Source organism: Capricornis sumatraensis, chromosome 15 (genome assembly GCF_032405125.1).
Source record: "Capricornis sumatraensis isolate serow.1 chromosome 15, serow.2, whole genome shotgun sequence".
In the NCBI taxonomy this organism is placed as follows: Eukaryota; Metazoa; Chordata; class Mammalia; order Artiodactyla; family Bovidae; genus Capricornis; species Capricornis sumatraensis.
In genome coordinates this window covers 41,087,815-41,101,572 of record NC_091083.1, presented here as the reverse complement: position 1 = coordinate 41,101,572, position 13,758 = coordinate 41,087,815, and the positions used below count along the sequence as shown (strand labels likewise).

General features: G+C 62.2%; 1 protein-coding gene across 2 annotated transcripts in view; it reads left to right on the top strand.

Annotated features, from left to right (window-relative positions):
• Window positions 1–12,909, top strand: part of RRBP1 (ribosome binding protein 1) — a 46,968-nt gene extending 34,059 nt beyond the window's left edge. The window contains exons 7-24 of one of the 2 annotated variants that reach the window (XM_068987327.1): window positions 813–966; window positions 2,370–2,508; window positions 3,969–4,138; window positions 4,251–4,285; window positions 6,828–6,918; window positions 7,269–7,361; window positions 7,723–7,815; window positions 7,899–7,982; window positions 8,104–8,193; window positions 8,647–8,739; window positions 9,080–9,151; window positions 9,629–9,724; window positions 10,137–10,220; window positions 10,707–10,793; window positions 11,306–11,389; window positions 11,544–11,642; window positions 11,973–12,116; window positions 12,387–12,909. In XM_068987327.1, coding sequence (XP_068843428.1) covers window positions 813–966; window positions 2,370–2,508; window positions 3,969–4,138; window positions 4,251–4,285; window positions 6,828–6,918; window positions 7,269–7,361; window positions 7,723–7,815; window positions 7,899–7,982; window positions 8,104–8,193; window positions 8,647–8,739; window positions 9,080–9,151; window positions 9,629–9,724; window positions 10,137–10,220; window positions 10,707–10,793; window positions 11,306–11,389; window positions 11,544–11,642; window positions 11,973–12,116; window positions 12,387–12,422 — 1,744 coding nt within the window. In that variant the 3' untranslated portion in view covers window positions 12,423–12,909. The remainder of the gene's footprint in view (window positions 1–812; window positions 967–2,369; window positions 2,509–3,968; window positions 4,139–4,250; window positions 4,286–6,827; window positions 6,919–7,268; window positions 7,362–7,722; window positions 7,816–7,898; window positions 7,983–8,103; window positions 8,194–8,646; window positions 8,740–9,079; window positions 9,152–9,628; window positions 9,725–10,136; window positions 10,221–10,706; window positions 10,794–11,305; window positions 11,390–11,543; window positions 11,643–11,972; window positions 12,117–12,386) is intronic. The other variant, XM_068987328.1, reaches the window with a different exon arrangement.
• Window positions 12,910–13,758: the final 849 nt, after the last annotated feature.

Genomic DNA, 13,758 nt, shown 5'->3' with positions numbered 1-13,758 from the left:
AGCCTCCCACCCCAGGCCCGGGGGCTGGGGGCCGTGTCTGTGCCCCCCGGGGAAGCAGAGCAGAGCTGGTCTTGGCCAGGTTTCTTGCCTCCCAGGGTTGGGGGACAGTTTTGTCTGTCTACTTCACCTGGTCTGGTACTGTCGCTTGGCTGGACAGTCAGTCCTGCCATGAGGAAGTGTCTCTTGTGCCAGGGAAGGAGGTGGCAGGCTGACAACCTCCTTGCACTGGAAAAGGTGGGCCTGGACCTGCCCCCTCAGCTCTCCTGCCCCCCTGGACTGCCTGCCTGGTCCTGAGACCCAGGTTCTGTGCAGCACTGAGGGGGTCTCTTCTGTAAAATGGCACAGCCTCCCACTTTATGTGGCCTCCCAGCCTGGTCGTGGTCCCGCTGGCCGGTGAGTCCTGTGTGTGGACTCAAGCCTGCCAGCAGCCCTGCCCTCGGGGTGGAGAGGCCCGTCCCCCTGGCTCCCAGGGCTCGTCTGGGCCCAGATCAGCCGTGAGGAATCAGTTGCTGCTGTCGGCTCTGTGGGCTGCTTTCAGGCCTGTGTTGCTCTTTGCTCTCACTGAGCCACCCACCCTGCTCGTGAAATACCATTTTCAACAAAACATATCCCACCCCACGTGGCTAATGATACAGAGGGGCTTCAGCGGGGTGGGGTCCAAGACTCGGGCAACGACTTAAGAAAGAGCTGGGGCCCCGGAGGACGGGCTCAGGGCCGCCTGTCCCCATCACCTCAGGCAGCTCTCAGGGTACACGGGAGCCGACTCAGCCCTCTCTTGTCCGTCATTCCGGGGGCTGGTGACTGTCTTGCAGGCAGAATGCAGAGCTGGCCAAGCTCCGGCAGGAGCTGGGCAAGGTCAGCAAGGAGCTGGTGGAGAAGTCGGAGGCTGCGCGGCAGGAGGAGCAGCAGCGCAAGGCCCTGGAAGCCAAGGCGGCCGCTGTGGAGAAACAGGTCCTGCAGTTGCAGGTGAGGGGTGGCGGCCCCCTCATGCCCGTGCACCCCGCCCACCCGGCCTCTCCGCCTGGCCCATCCGGCCACCCGGGGTCGTCTGTCCTCAGCTGTGACTGTGGCCGCCGGAGACCCAGGCAGGGCTGGGACTAGAACCCTCAGCCTTGGTCTTGTTACTGGTGATGCCTGGTCAGCATCAAGTGGGCGCCATCTGTGTGCTTGGCATTTGTTCTAAACACGCACCAGCGTTAATTCTCAGCTAATTTCCCTTGTAACCCCATGGGGTAGATACTGGTATTATGTGCCATTTCTCCAGAAGGGAGCGGGAGGCACAGAGTTAAGCAAGGCCCCCCAGTTCACTCGGAGCCAGGACACGAGCCCCCAGGCATCACCCACCCTGTGTCATCACAGGTCCCCACACAGCCTCTGGCTTCAGCACCTGGTGGGGCTTCTTCCTTCTCAGCCCTGAGTGTGGCCTGGGAGCTCATAGTTACCCAGGGGGACACCCGTGCCCCGAAGGGAGGAACCCCCCACAAGGCACCGGGCAGCTCCCCGTTGGCAGAACGAGCCTCGCACCCCCCAGCCGGCCTGTCTCAGGGCAGTTGTCACCCGCTGTGTGTGTGACTTCTCGGGAAAACACATGAACCCAGGAGACCCACACGGCTTGGCTCCTGTTTCTGCTCAGTCACTGAAGCTCAGCTGCAGCACGTTGCACTGTGTCACGGAAAGGACCAGAAGTCTTTTGAGACTGCTGTGTGAGCAGGGGACCCAGGACAGGCACAGATAAACAGGGGGATTGTTTGGGTGGAACTGAGGCAGATAGTTGGATGCAAAGTGGGTCTGGCCTGAGCAGTGAGATGGGACTAGGCCCTCTGGGGAGGGCCTGGTGCGTGTGCCCCAATGCTTCCAGGGCTGGAGCCACCACTCCCGTACCAAGTTGTCATCGTCACTCTCGTCAGGAAGCCCCAGGCTCTGCGCATCTCCTCCTGCTCAGTTTTGCCATCCTTGGTCACACAGAGTCCCCACAGTGTTGACCCTGAGGCCCCGGTTTTTCCAGCTGTAACGTGGGTGTGATGGTGGTGCCTGTGTCTTGGGGTGGCCGGGACTCACCACGCTGACACGTGGGCACCTCGACAGCGCCTTGCCCAGAAATGCTCAGCAGCTGTGACCATTTCCGGGTCCCACTCAAGTGAAAATGGGGTGACTGTTGGTCTCACCTGCAGCGTCTTCCCTGGGTGCCCACTCTTCAGGGCTCAGGATGGCCGCCTGGCCTTGTCTAGGGGGTGAACTGACCCGGATATCCAGGCAGCTTCTCTGCTTCGTCAGTGCGGGGTGGCAGGGAGTGAAGAGCTCTGGATGGCAGAGAGAGCCCAGCCTCTCGCCCACACCCTCACGGCCCCCTTCCCTCGGCTGGTCCCCAGGCATCTCACAAGGAGAGCGAGGAGGCCCTGCAGAAGCGCCTGGACGAGGTCAGCCGGGAGCTGTGCCGCGCACAGAGCAGCCACGCCAGCCTCCGGGCAGATGCCGAGAAGGCCCGGGAGCAGCAGCAGCAGATGGCCGGTGAGGGCGGTGAGGGGCCGGCCCCGCGGGGCAAGAGCACCCAGGACCCTGGACTCCTGAACCTGCTGGGGGACGCACGGGGGTGCTTGGGGTCAGGCCTGGGGTCTGGAGGACTGGCCGTGGGGGCTGGATGTGGGAGGTGGGCTCGGGTAGAAGGCACTGCCACGAGGGCCGCTGCTGGCCTTCTCCTTCCTCAGTAAGGCCCAGAGCCAGGTCTAGAAGTGGGCCATGGTCCCCTGTGCTCAGGGCACCTGCCCCCTCAGGAGGTGGTGAGACGCCCAGGGCACTGCGGGCCCCTGGAGAGGCAGGGCAGGCAGTCCATTGACCAGGTCGCACAGCCTTGTGCTCGACAGACTTCCAAGTGGCCGCTGTGACCTGGAGCAGGTCCTAGAAGTGGCCAGCAGCGTCTGTGAAGGGCCACGCAGTAGTGATCTCGGCTTTGTAGGGCAGATGGTGTTTGTCACAGCTGCTCAGCTCTGCTGCCACAGTGCCCACACAGCCCAGGACAGACAGGCTTGGCCGTGGGCCAGGAAAGCTCTATTGACAAAAACAGGCTATGGGTCGGGATGGCTCAGGGTTCTAGGCTGCCGCCCCCTGCTGTGATGGTGTGGCTTCAGGTGGTCTCTGGGGAGAAAGGTCTGGATGACGGAAAGAGGCCTGCCTCACAAAGGCCAGGAAAGGGCAGAAGTGGCCGGCACGGAGCCCCTGAGGAATGGGGACAAACTTGAACTTAGACTGTACAAGAAAGACCGAGGAGGTCGGCGCTCAAGGCTGGAGATGGCATCAGTGGCCAGTGTGGGGGCAGACAGGCGGGCCTGGGTGACTGTCCTGTGGAGTGATGAGGGCTGGGAGCATGGGTGGGGGTGGCGGGACCGACCCCACTTGCCCTTCCGGATGCTCCCGCTCTGGCCCAGGAAAGGACCAAGGGGCAGAGTGGCCCGGGGACCAGGGCTGGGCCAGGCAGCCACAGAGGTGCCCTGGGGGATTGGACCAGCAGTGGGCATGGATCCCCAGGCCTCAGAGATGAGTGAGGGGTGGGCAGGAGGAGGAAGCCCTCAGCAGAGCCCCATAACGTGTGGGGCGAGCCCCAGGCCAGGGGCTGTGCAGAGTCAGAAGAACGTGGCCGGCATTCTGAGCCGTGGTGGGATGTTGTGGAAGTCGCCAAGGCAAGAGGACATGCTAGGAGCCCCCGCCCTTGTCTCAGCAACGTGAGCCGGTCTCCCAGGAGCAGGGTTTAGACTCTGCAGCAGACACCCGTTCAGATCCCATCATTGCCAAGTGGCGGGGGCGCTTTGTTGTTCCCCGGTGTGCAGAAGCCTGGTGGTGACTCTCCACCAGCTAGCTGGTGGGCTGCCCCGGGTGCAGTGTGTGTCTTGAGCCCACGGGTGTGTGCTGGTCAGCCTGGGAGCATCTGTGCCGGCGACCCCCCACCCCTGACCCACCAGCCGCCCCTTCTGCAGAGCTGCACGGCAAGCTGCAGTCCTCCGAGGCCGAGGTGAGGGGCAAGTGTGAGGAGCTGCGTGGTCTCCATGGGCAGCTAGACGAGGCCCGGGCACAGAACTCGCAGCTCACGGAGAGGATCCGCTCCATCGAGGCCCTGTTGGAGGCCAGCCAGGCCCAGGATGCCCAGGTCAGCACCCCTCTCCTGAGGGCCCTCCACCCACCCCACGGGGCCCCCCACCCGACGACCTACCGTCCAAGGCGTGTGTCCTGGTAACCACGGGGCTCTTCTCTCGTTCCAGGCCAGTCGAGTGGAGGCTGACCAGCAGCAGGCCCGGTAAGAGGGGGCAGGGGCCCAGCCTGGGTGTAGGATCCGGGGAGGACCCCTGAGAAGCCCTGTCTTCCCCACCCCTCCTCCAGTGCCTGTGGGGAGCAGGAAAGAGGGCAGGACCCAGCCCGTGGGGAGAGTGGCCGGGCCTTCTGTTATCTCTCTGTTCATCCTTCCATCCTTCTCTGGACGGGAAGGACTGGCTGGTCGGGGGTTTCTCTCCATGTCTATGGGAGGAGGGATTTTAGGGCTTGAAGTCATAACTCAAACAGAAAATGGGTCACGCACTCCGAGTGGAGAACCTGGGAGGTTGCCCAAACCTCGGCACAGCTCTGGCCGTGGTGCAGGGTCCCAGCTGACCAGATGCGGGGGCTGGTGCCGGGTGATGTTGGCGGCCAGCCCCAGGCTACTGAGACCTGGGGGAGGCGCCCCAGGCCAGGGGGCTGGATCCCTTGGAGCGACCGTCACCTTTGAGTGTGTGTCCCTCAACAGGTACCTGCGGGCTCACGGGGTAGTCCTGGCTGCTGTAGCCGGGGGCCCTCAGGGCAGCCACGTGGGGTGAGGCCTGGCAATGTCGTCCATCCCTGTGCAGGTGGTCGGCCTTGTCCTGGGCTGTCTGCTGACCAGGCTCCCTTGTTCTGGCTGCTACTGCTGGTGGGTCACCTCCCTGGTGCCTCCAGGCCACGGCCCACATTCCCGGCTTCAGATCTGAAGGCTGGGGAAGGAAGCTGGCCTCTCGGAGGCCCCACGACGCCTTGTTGGAGACTCAGAAGCAAACCCTCTCCGTGCGGCTTTCCAGACAGCTCAGGGCAACTTTGTTCCTCTTGGCATTTGTGGGGGTAGAGAGGTTGTGTTTATTTAGCGTTTTATTCTTGTATTTCAGGATCAGGTTCTTGGACCACACAGCTAATTATAGGTATTTGGGTCATGTGGCAAATAGGGTCGATTCTAGTATTTTCCATCCTGCAGATGTTTGACAGAATGAGGGGTTTTTAAAAATTTTCTTCTCAGACTGTTTATCTGGAAGTTGTGACTAGGCCAGGCCATCCTATTCTGGGGTGGAGGTGAGTGATCCAACCCCATACATTCTAAAACGTACCTCAGGCAGTGGCCACCAAGCGGGGTGACTGTCAGCGTGTCCTCGTCACCCGCTGGCTGTGTCTTCTTCCTTGGGGGCACTCTTGCAGGGATTTACAGGGGGCCAGCTGCTGCAGAATGCTGGCGGCTTGACGGAGAAGCTCTGAGGGGTCCCAGTGGTGCTCTGAGGGTGGGGTCAGGTTCTGTGGCCTGAAACTAGCATCTTAGAAGTCCACACCAGCCATCTTCAAGGCTGGGTGCAAACTGTACTTAGAATGAAGGTGAGGGTCAGGGCAGGCAGCACGCAGCCCTCCCGAGGGTGTTGAGTCTTCACACACTTCCTTAGGCTGGCGGTCCTAAGCTGTTCACTGTGGCCCCTGGTGAGAAAATCAGAACACGTGTTCCAACCGGGGGCGTCCTCGGAGGGACTTCCTTCCTGACCCTGAGCCGTCCTGGCTGTGCTACTTCAGGTCAGCGCTAGTGGCTTCCTGTACTGTTCTAAGTTGAGACTCAAAAGATGACATGTTAAAGTGTCCGTTTGCAGCCTCTTTCTCAGGACAGCCAGATACGTTCTAGAGCGTCCACCCCGAGCCGTCTGGATGATGGGGGCAGACAGAACTACGCGGCCTTGAGTCTGGAGAGAAGCGTGAGGAAGTGGGGCTGAGTCCTGCTAGCTCCCCTGGTGTCTGGGGTCTTCTTGGGCCAACGTCTCAGAGCCTGGGTGCAGGACTGAGGGGGAGCCTTCGGGTCCCGGCAGAGCCAGGTTTTGGACACAGGGTGGTCGCGGCAGGAAGCCAGGGCCTGCCGGGCACCGCCAAGAGCGGGAATGTTCCTGATGGGCTGCAGGCGACGGTGCTGCCTAGTGTCCTCCGAGGAGGCCCAGCTGCGTCTCTCAAGGGCAGCGTGGTCCTAGGGAAGGGCCAGGGCCGCAGGCTGTGGGACAGAATGGGACCAGGCAGCAGAAGGAGTGAAATGAAAGTCGTTCAGTCGTGTCTGACTCTTTGCGACCTCTTGAACTGTACAGTCCATGGAATTCTCCAGACCAGAACACTGGAGTGGGTAGCCTTTCTTTTTTCCAGGGGATCTTCCCGACCCAAGAATAGAACTGGGGTGTCTGGCATTGCAGGTGGATTCTTTACCAACTATTAGGGAAGCCCTTAGCAGAAGAAAGAGCACCCCAAAAAGCAACGGTCCAGGGCCTGTACTGGCACTGGCCAGGCGTCTGCTCTGACCTCTCCTGTCCAAGCAGCTCTGTCCCCAATTGGGACTCTGGTGGCCTCTGGGCTCTCAGGGAAGGGGCCTAGGCAGTTGCTCAGGCTCCTCTGAAACCTGTGCCTTGTGAGGGAGGGGCCTGACCCTCGTCCTAGACCCTGTGTGTGCCCCTGGGCGCCTGGGACAAGGAGGGGCCCCAAGACAGGCCCTGTGGGGGCTGCAGGCCTTGAGAGCCAGAAAGTGACCTGCTCTCTGTCCCCAGCCTCATGGAGCTGGAGTCCCAGGTGTGGTGCCTGGAGAAGGAGGCCGCGGAGCTCCGGGAGACGGTGGAGCAGCAGAAGGCAAAGAACAACGTGAGTACGGGGCTGGGGCGCCTGCTGTGTAGACAGGGCGCGTCTGCAGGGACCTTGGCCGCATCCCTGGCCCAGGCCGTCTCCCAGAGCCTCTGCCTGTGCCTCCCGAGGCCTGGCTGGGCCAGAGTCGGCCTCCGGGTGGTGGGAAGCTCTTCTCTGAGGAGCCAGTGACTGCCCTCCTCTCCCCACCCCTAGCTCTGCAGACAAGTCTCCCTAAAAGGCACTGGGTCACCCCAAACCGTCTGGCGCCAGTGCTGCCCAGCATGCCCTGTGGGGTCTGGAGGCAGGTCAGGGAGGTTCGCCTGCCCTGCAGAGACCAGCCTGGCTTGACCATGCCCCGCTCCTCCCAGGACCTCCGAGAGAAGAACTGGAAGGCCATGGAGGCTCTGGCCTCGGCTGAGAAGAGCTGCGAGGAGAAGCTGCGGTCCCTGACCCAGGCCAAGGTCAGTGTGGGCTCCAGGCTGGCCTTGGTCAAGCTGGTCAGCAGAGCTTGCAGCCGTGTGCAGGGCAGCCCTGGGCTCAGAGCGGCTCCAGAGTCCACCCGGGGCCCAACCCTGCCTCCTCTTGTGTGCACTCTGCCCACCCTCCTGCCTGTTCCCCCGGGGAAGTGGGGGGCAGTGAGTCCTTTGTGCTGCTTCTCAGCTGGGCCTTGCCCTCCAAGGCCACAGGGGCGCCAGGCTTGGTCTGTCTGCGTGGACTTTGTTGGTGTTGCTCTTCTGCCCTGACATCTTGTCTGAACGGTCCCCCTGAGCGCCCGGGCTGACCACCGCACTCCCCTCTTACCCCTGCCCGGACTCCCCACAGGAGGAGTCGGAGAAGCAACTCAGCCTGACGGAGGCCCAGACCAAGGAGGCCCTGCTGGCCCTGCTCCCGGGGCTCCCCACCCCCACCAACCAGGTAGGAGGCGGGGTGCCTTCTCTGGGTGCCTCCCGCCCATGGAGAGGTGTATCCCATCCAACACCAAAACATTTCTATTGCAGAGTTACACTGAGTGGTTGCAGGAGCTCAAAGAGAACGCTTGCATGGAGTTGTTGAAGCAGCCGCAGGCGAGCCCGGAGCCCTTGGTGAGCATGGACAGCCATCCAGCCTCACAGCCTGCACTGTCCCCCGGGGGTGCCTGGAGCCGGTCATCAGGCTTTGGCTCACGAGCCTCCCCCACCCCTCCCCTTCTGTCTCCACCCTTAGGACTTGGCTGCCAAGCTGAGGGAGGCAGAGGAGACACAGAGCGGCCTGCAGGCCGAGTGTGACCAGTACCGCAGCATCCTGGCTGAGACGGTGAGGCCCGGCAGGGAAGTCCAGTGGTTGGGGGTCCCGACTGGGTTGCTGGCTCTGTCACCTTGGGTGGGCATGGCCCTGCTCTGGGCCGTGTTCCTGTGGCTGAATGGTAAAGAGGGGTGCTCAGGGTGAAGGTCTGGGGCGAGTCCTAGGCGGGAGGGGAGTGGTTGGCTCTTCTATGACACCAGGAGCCCAGCCCTTGCCCTGAGACCAGTTCTTCCTGGGCTGCTCAGGCCCACCTGCTGCAGACCCATCAGAGAGGAGAGTCCCGACGGCTTTGTCTTCTGCATGTTGGCCAGGCGGCGGGGGCTTGGGGGGAGCCTCTCCAGGGCCACCCTTTCCCCTCTGCATGGCTGGCAAGGCTGGGATCTGAACAGGGTGGCCGCTGGGGTGGGGAGGGAGCTGGGGGATGTATGTGGGGTCTGCAGGCCGTGCTCATGGCTGCCCCAACAGGAGGCCATGCTCAAGGCCCTGCAGAGGAGCGTGGAGGAGGAGGAACAGGTGTGGAAGGCCCGGGTGAGCACCGCAGAGGAGGAGCTCCGGGAGGTACGCTGCCCGAGGCACCTAGGGTCCGCCTGCCTGTGCCAGGCTGCCAGGGCGGAATGCCTTCAGTGCCGGGGGGACGCCCACAGGGTCATCTGGGTCACTTGGGGAGGTCAAGTTTTGGTGACGCCACATGAAGTGTGGTTGCAGAAAGACTCAACAGCTGAATCCTGGTCTCCAGGAGACCCCACCCCCAGGAAGAGGGGCTGGTCACTCTGGGGGGCAGGGGCACCATGGGCTTCCTGGGATGGATCCTAGGACAGTTGTGAGGAGCCGCGGCAGCGCGTCCTTGGTCAGATACCCCAGGGCTCGTGCTTGACTGCCCCTTCCTTGTGCTTTGTAGTCACGGGTCACCGTGAAACAACTCGAAGAGGTTGTTGAGAAGCTCAAAGGGGAACTCGAAAGTTCTGATCAGGTGCGTGGGGGCTCTGGGCAGAGAGCGCCGTCCTCTGATGGAGGCTCCTGTGGTCATTTTCTTTCCTGGTCCACATGTCCCTGCTTTTCCTTATTGAGCGGTTGCGACCTCGGGGTGGCTGGAGGCAGCATCCCCGGCGTGGTGCACCGTGGTTTCTGCCGTGGCCTCAGGAACTGTGGGGGGAGGGTGCAGGGTACCCCCGCCATGCTTGTCCATCCACCCTGACCTTGGAGCAGGTCCCCCAGCACCCACCTTGCAAGTCAATCTCGAGGCCTGAGAGCTCATCCTGTCCCGGGGTACTTGCGTGTGCCTCCTGCGTGTCCCTGAGGTGCCGAGAAGCCTGGGTGCCTCCTGGAACCATCGGGCCGCAGAGGCGCCCCCCCTCAGCCCCTGTCCCCGGGCCGGCCAGCCCTGGTCCCTGTGGTCGTCCTGTTCTCATCCCACCCGTTTGTGCCCTCTGACGCACGTCCTGTCCAGGTGAGGGAGCACACCTGGCGCCTGGAGGCCGAGCTGGAGAAGCACGTGGCGGCTGCCAGCGCCGAGTGCCAGAGCTATGCCCAGGAGGTGGCGGGGGTGAGTCCCGTCCCCGGCAGCCCCGAAGGCAGGGCTGGGTGAGGCCGGCCAGCCTGGCAGCGCGGGAATTCCTCCACCTGGTGCAGTGACACCATCCTCATGGGCAGGCATTGAAACGTGACATTCAGGCAGCAGAGAGGACAAGCTCAGCACCCCAATTCTGATGTGATCTAAGACTTCTGCCTTTGCTTTGTAAGACACTCTGTAAACTTGTGAAGGCTTGGGAGAAGCCATGTCCTGAACGCCATGCTTCCCAAGTCTTAAAAAGAGCAGAAGCTGCCGGAGGCTGCCTCCCCCCGCCCTCCCCTGCAGGTTCCCGGGGCGGGTGCTTGCATGTGTTGGGTTCCCTGAGAGGTGCTCACAAGAACTGGTCCTCTCTTCTTTCTCCCACCACCTGGCTCCATTTTCTCAGTTGAGGCAGCTGTTATTAGAATCTCAGTCTCAGCTGGATGCAGCCAAAAGCGAAGCCCAGAAACAAAGCGATGAGCTCGCCCTGGTGAGTGGCCATGGTGTGACTGCTTGTGCTATGGGAGCCGGGTATGCATGTTCCCACGCCCAGTCAGAGGGGGTGTGGGTGGGGTGCTGGAGGGGCTGCTGGCATGTTTGCTCGACCCTGGGCCTATGGCTGCTGGGACCACAGTGTGGGCCGGAAGGTCCCCTCCCTTGCTTTGTGCACCTCAGTGCCGCATGTACCACATTCCCCGGGAGTTGCTGGGCTCCATGCCACTGGCCTTGCAGTGAGTGGAGTGTGTGCACAAGGCCAGTCTGGGCCCCTTGGGGGTCCCTCAGCTGCAGTTTGACTTGGGCAAAGGGTCTTGGTGCTGGCTTCCTGCCCCCCCAAGTACCTGCAGGGGAGCCCACACAGGCCACGCTCATCAGAGCAGGTCCTCCAAGGGGCCGTTGCTGCCGAGAATGCCTGCGGTCCTGGGGAGCTGCGTGTGTCCAGCCATGCCTCAACACAGACCCAGTCTCCCTGTTCCAGGTCAGGCAGCAGCTGAGTGAGATGAAGAGCCACGTGGAGGACGGCGATGTGGCTGAGGCCCCCCGAGCAGAGCAGGACCCTGCCGAGGTTAGAGGGGCGAGCCGGGTGTTGGCCACTGACACTGTGCGGGCTCCTCCACCCAGTGCAGGCCGGGGACGGCAGCCCCGACACCTGACGATCACCAGCCCCGCTCTGCCCAGACACCCCGCTTCTGAAGAGACGCAGAGTAGAAGGAAGGGCGAGGGCTGGTGTGTCTGGTGGGGCACTCGCCCTCCAGACCCCTGATCCAGCCAGCTATCAACAGCCTCCCCTTGGTGGTGGCGGCCTTAGGGTGGGATGGCCTCCTGGGCCGGGGCTCACGTGGGGCTGAGGCTTCTCTGTCCTGGGGTCTCACCAGAGGACCCCACGTCCCATCGGCATCTCTCCCCCATCACCCAGCTCCCTTCCCCAGCGGCTGGGCCCTGCCTCCCCCAGGGGAGCGTCGGACTGGCTATAGGGCCCAGGCCACCCTGTGTGTCCATGGCAAGGGTAGGGTGGGGTTGCCCTGGGTGCTTAAGAGGGTCCCGCCTGCCCCAGATTCCAAACGTGTTTGCCTGCAGCTGAAGACGCAGCTAGAGCGGACGGAAGCCCTGCTGGGGGATGAGCAGACGCGGCGGCAGAAGCTCACAGCCGAGTTTGAGGAGGTCAGGGTGCTGCTCAGCTGATAGTTGTCCATCAAGGCCCTTGTGGGTCAGGGTGGCAGGGCTGGGCCAGCTGCAATCCACCTGGGGGACTGTCACTCGCTTTCTGTATGGGTCCTGATGCACCACCACCCCCCCCCCCCACCCAATCCCCCAGGCTCAGCTCGCGGCAAGTCAGCTGCAGGCGGAGTTGGAGAAGCTCCGTTGCACCAGCGCCCTTGGGTCTTCGGAGGTGGAGGAGGCTGCGCAGCTGAAGGTACTGGGGCACCATCACCCCATGCTCCCTGTCATCCCTGGAGGCCTCTTGGGCATAGTCCACCCTAGTTTAGGGGTGGGTGAGGTGGGGGAGTATTCCTGAGCCTCCAATATCACAGACAACTGGATCAAGTAGAACTTAAGGCCAGTGTTCAGCAGCCAGCACATGACCCTTGGGGCCACAGCTTCGAACAGCCCTGTAGAAATGCTCCTGATTGTGGCCAGGAGACCGTGTCCTCCTGGGCCTGGTGTGGCCCCACAAGCACAACCAGGGGGGCAGTCCTGCTGCATGTCATGCGTGGGCTGATCCCCTTCAACCCTCCAACCGCAGGAGAGGCTAGAGAAAGAGAAGAAGTTAACCGGTGACCTGGGACGTGCGGCCACCAAGCTGCAGGAGCTTCTGAAGACGACCCAGGAGCAGCTAGCGAAAGAGAAGGACATGGTGCAGAAGCTGCAGGAACGGCTGGATAGACCAGTGAGTGCCAACCCCATGGGGCAGGGGGTAGGGGTGCCCAGGACCCTGGAGAAGGACAGCAAGGAGGAGACGTGGACTCGGGCTGGAGGGGTGAGAACAGAGATTCCTGAAAGCTGCCCTTGGTCCCCTGCCAAGCCCTCCGTGTCTTCTCCAGCCCCAGGCCACTCTGGTGTTGGGCTGCAGGCCGTAGTTAGGGTGGGTTAGGAGCCGGGGGTGAGTGCCCCACCCCCACTCCCCGGCCAGCCTCTCCCCTTCACCCTCTGTCCACAGGAGGACGGCAGCTCAAAAGAAGGCACTTCTGTCTGAGTCTCCTGCAGAAAAAGAAGTTACTGTTCAACTTACCAAATTGCCTTACACATTCCTTACAAATAAACCAACCGACAGCGTTATCCGGGCCCAACTTTGGTAGCTCTGAGAAGCCATAAAGACAAGAGTTTCTTAGCACCAGAAGTAGATCTACCAGACCCAGTTTGTACAGGAAGAACCTTTGTCACATTCGAGAAACACTATCGCCCTGGCCCAGCCCTGGACCACCAGCCAGCAGACGCCAAAGCCCTCGTCAGCCGTGCCACAGACCCAGGGCTTGTTCTGGGAGGCGGGCCCGGGGTCTGTATGTCAATCAGTGCAATTGTATCTTTCGCGGGGTTGGGGGTCGGGTGGTTCTGGTGCTGAGTCCCTAAGACTGCAGAGCAGACTGGAAGGTCACAGCCAGCGAGGCAGCAGCCCCAGTCCCCGGAAGATGCTGCCCCCAGAACCGACGCGTGACTCCTGGGTGTTAATGCCATTAAAACCCGCGTGTCGCCCGGCACTCCGGTCTCGTCCCATCTTCCTTGGGGGCTCCTTCCGGGAGAGAATGAGTGTGGTTTCTGGTCCCCAGTGCCCACTGGGCAGGGTGAGGGAACAGGGCCTGAGATAACCTGGGGGCCTGATGGATGCATGGACTGGTCCCCACCCTGAGGAACAGGGCTGCAGGTGGCCCAGGCCGTGGTGTGAAGTAAGTTCCAGGAATGAACAAGGGACTCTCCGTCCTGGCCGGACCTGGGCAAACATCCACCCCTCAGGAGGGCTGGAGACAGGGCGGCCAGCTTAACTTGACATGATTGTTGGACCCTCATGTTTCGAGGATCTGAGTCTTTGGTCAAGAGGTGAGTTGGGGGCTTCATAAGGAACCTGGGGTTTACGCCAAAAGTGTATTTAGAGGCATGGTCACGGGAGTGGTCACATCAACCCAGAAACGGTGAACTGAAACAGCCACCAGGGGTCTCGGTGGTACTTCCAGCTCAGTCTCAAGACTCAGAAACCTGGGAGAGGGGTCTGATGGACTGAGTGTGGCTGGGGGAAGACAAGCATCTGGATGGCAGGTGCACCCAGATGGGAGGGAGTGGGGGTCTCACCCCTGCCTGAGAGCCTCAGCATCCCATACCTCCAGGCTGGGTTTGACTGCCCTCCAGGATGGTTGTCACCAGCACCTCAAGACCTCGGGGAGGGAAGGTTCTAGCTGCCTTCGGCACCATACACAGGTAGCAGCCAGGGGCTGGGCAGTGCTGACCTCAGGCTGCACAACCAAAACCAGGTGCTGGCTTGCAGAGGGCACTTGGTCCATGGGCCACCTGACTGCTGAGTGGCACTTACGTGTGGTGAC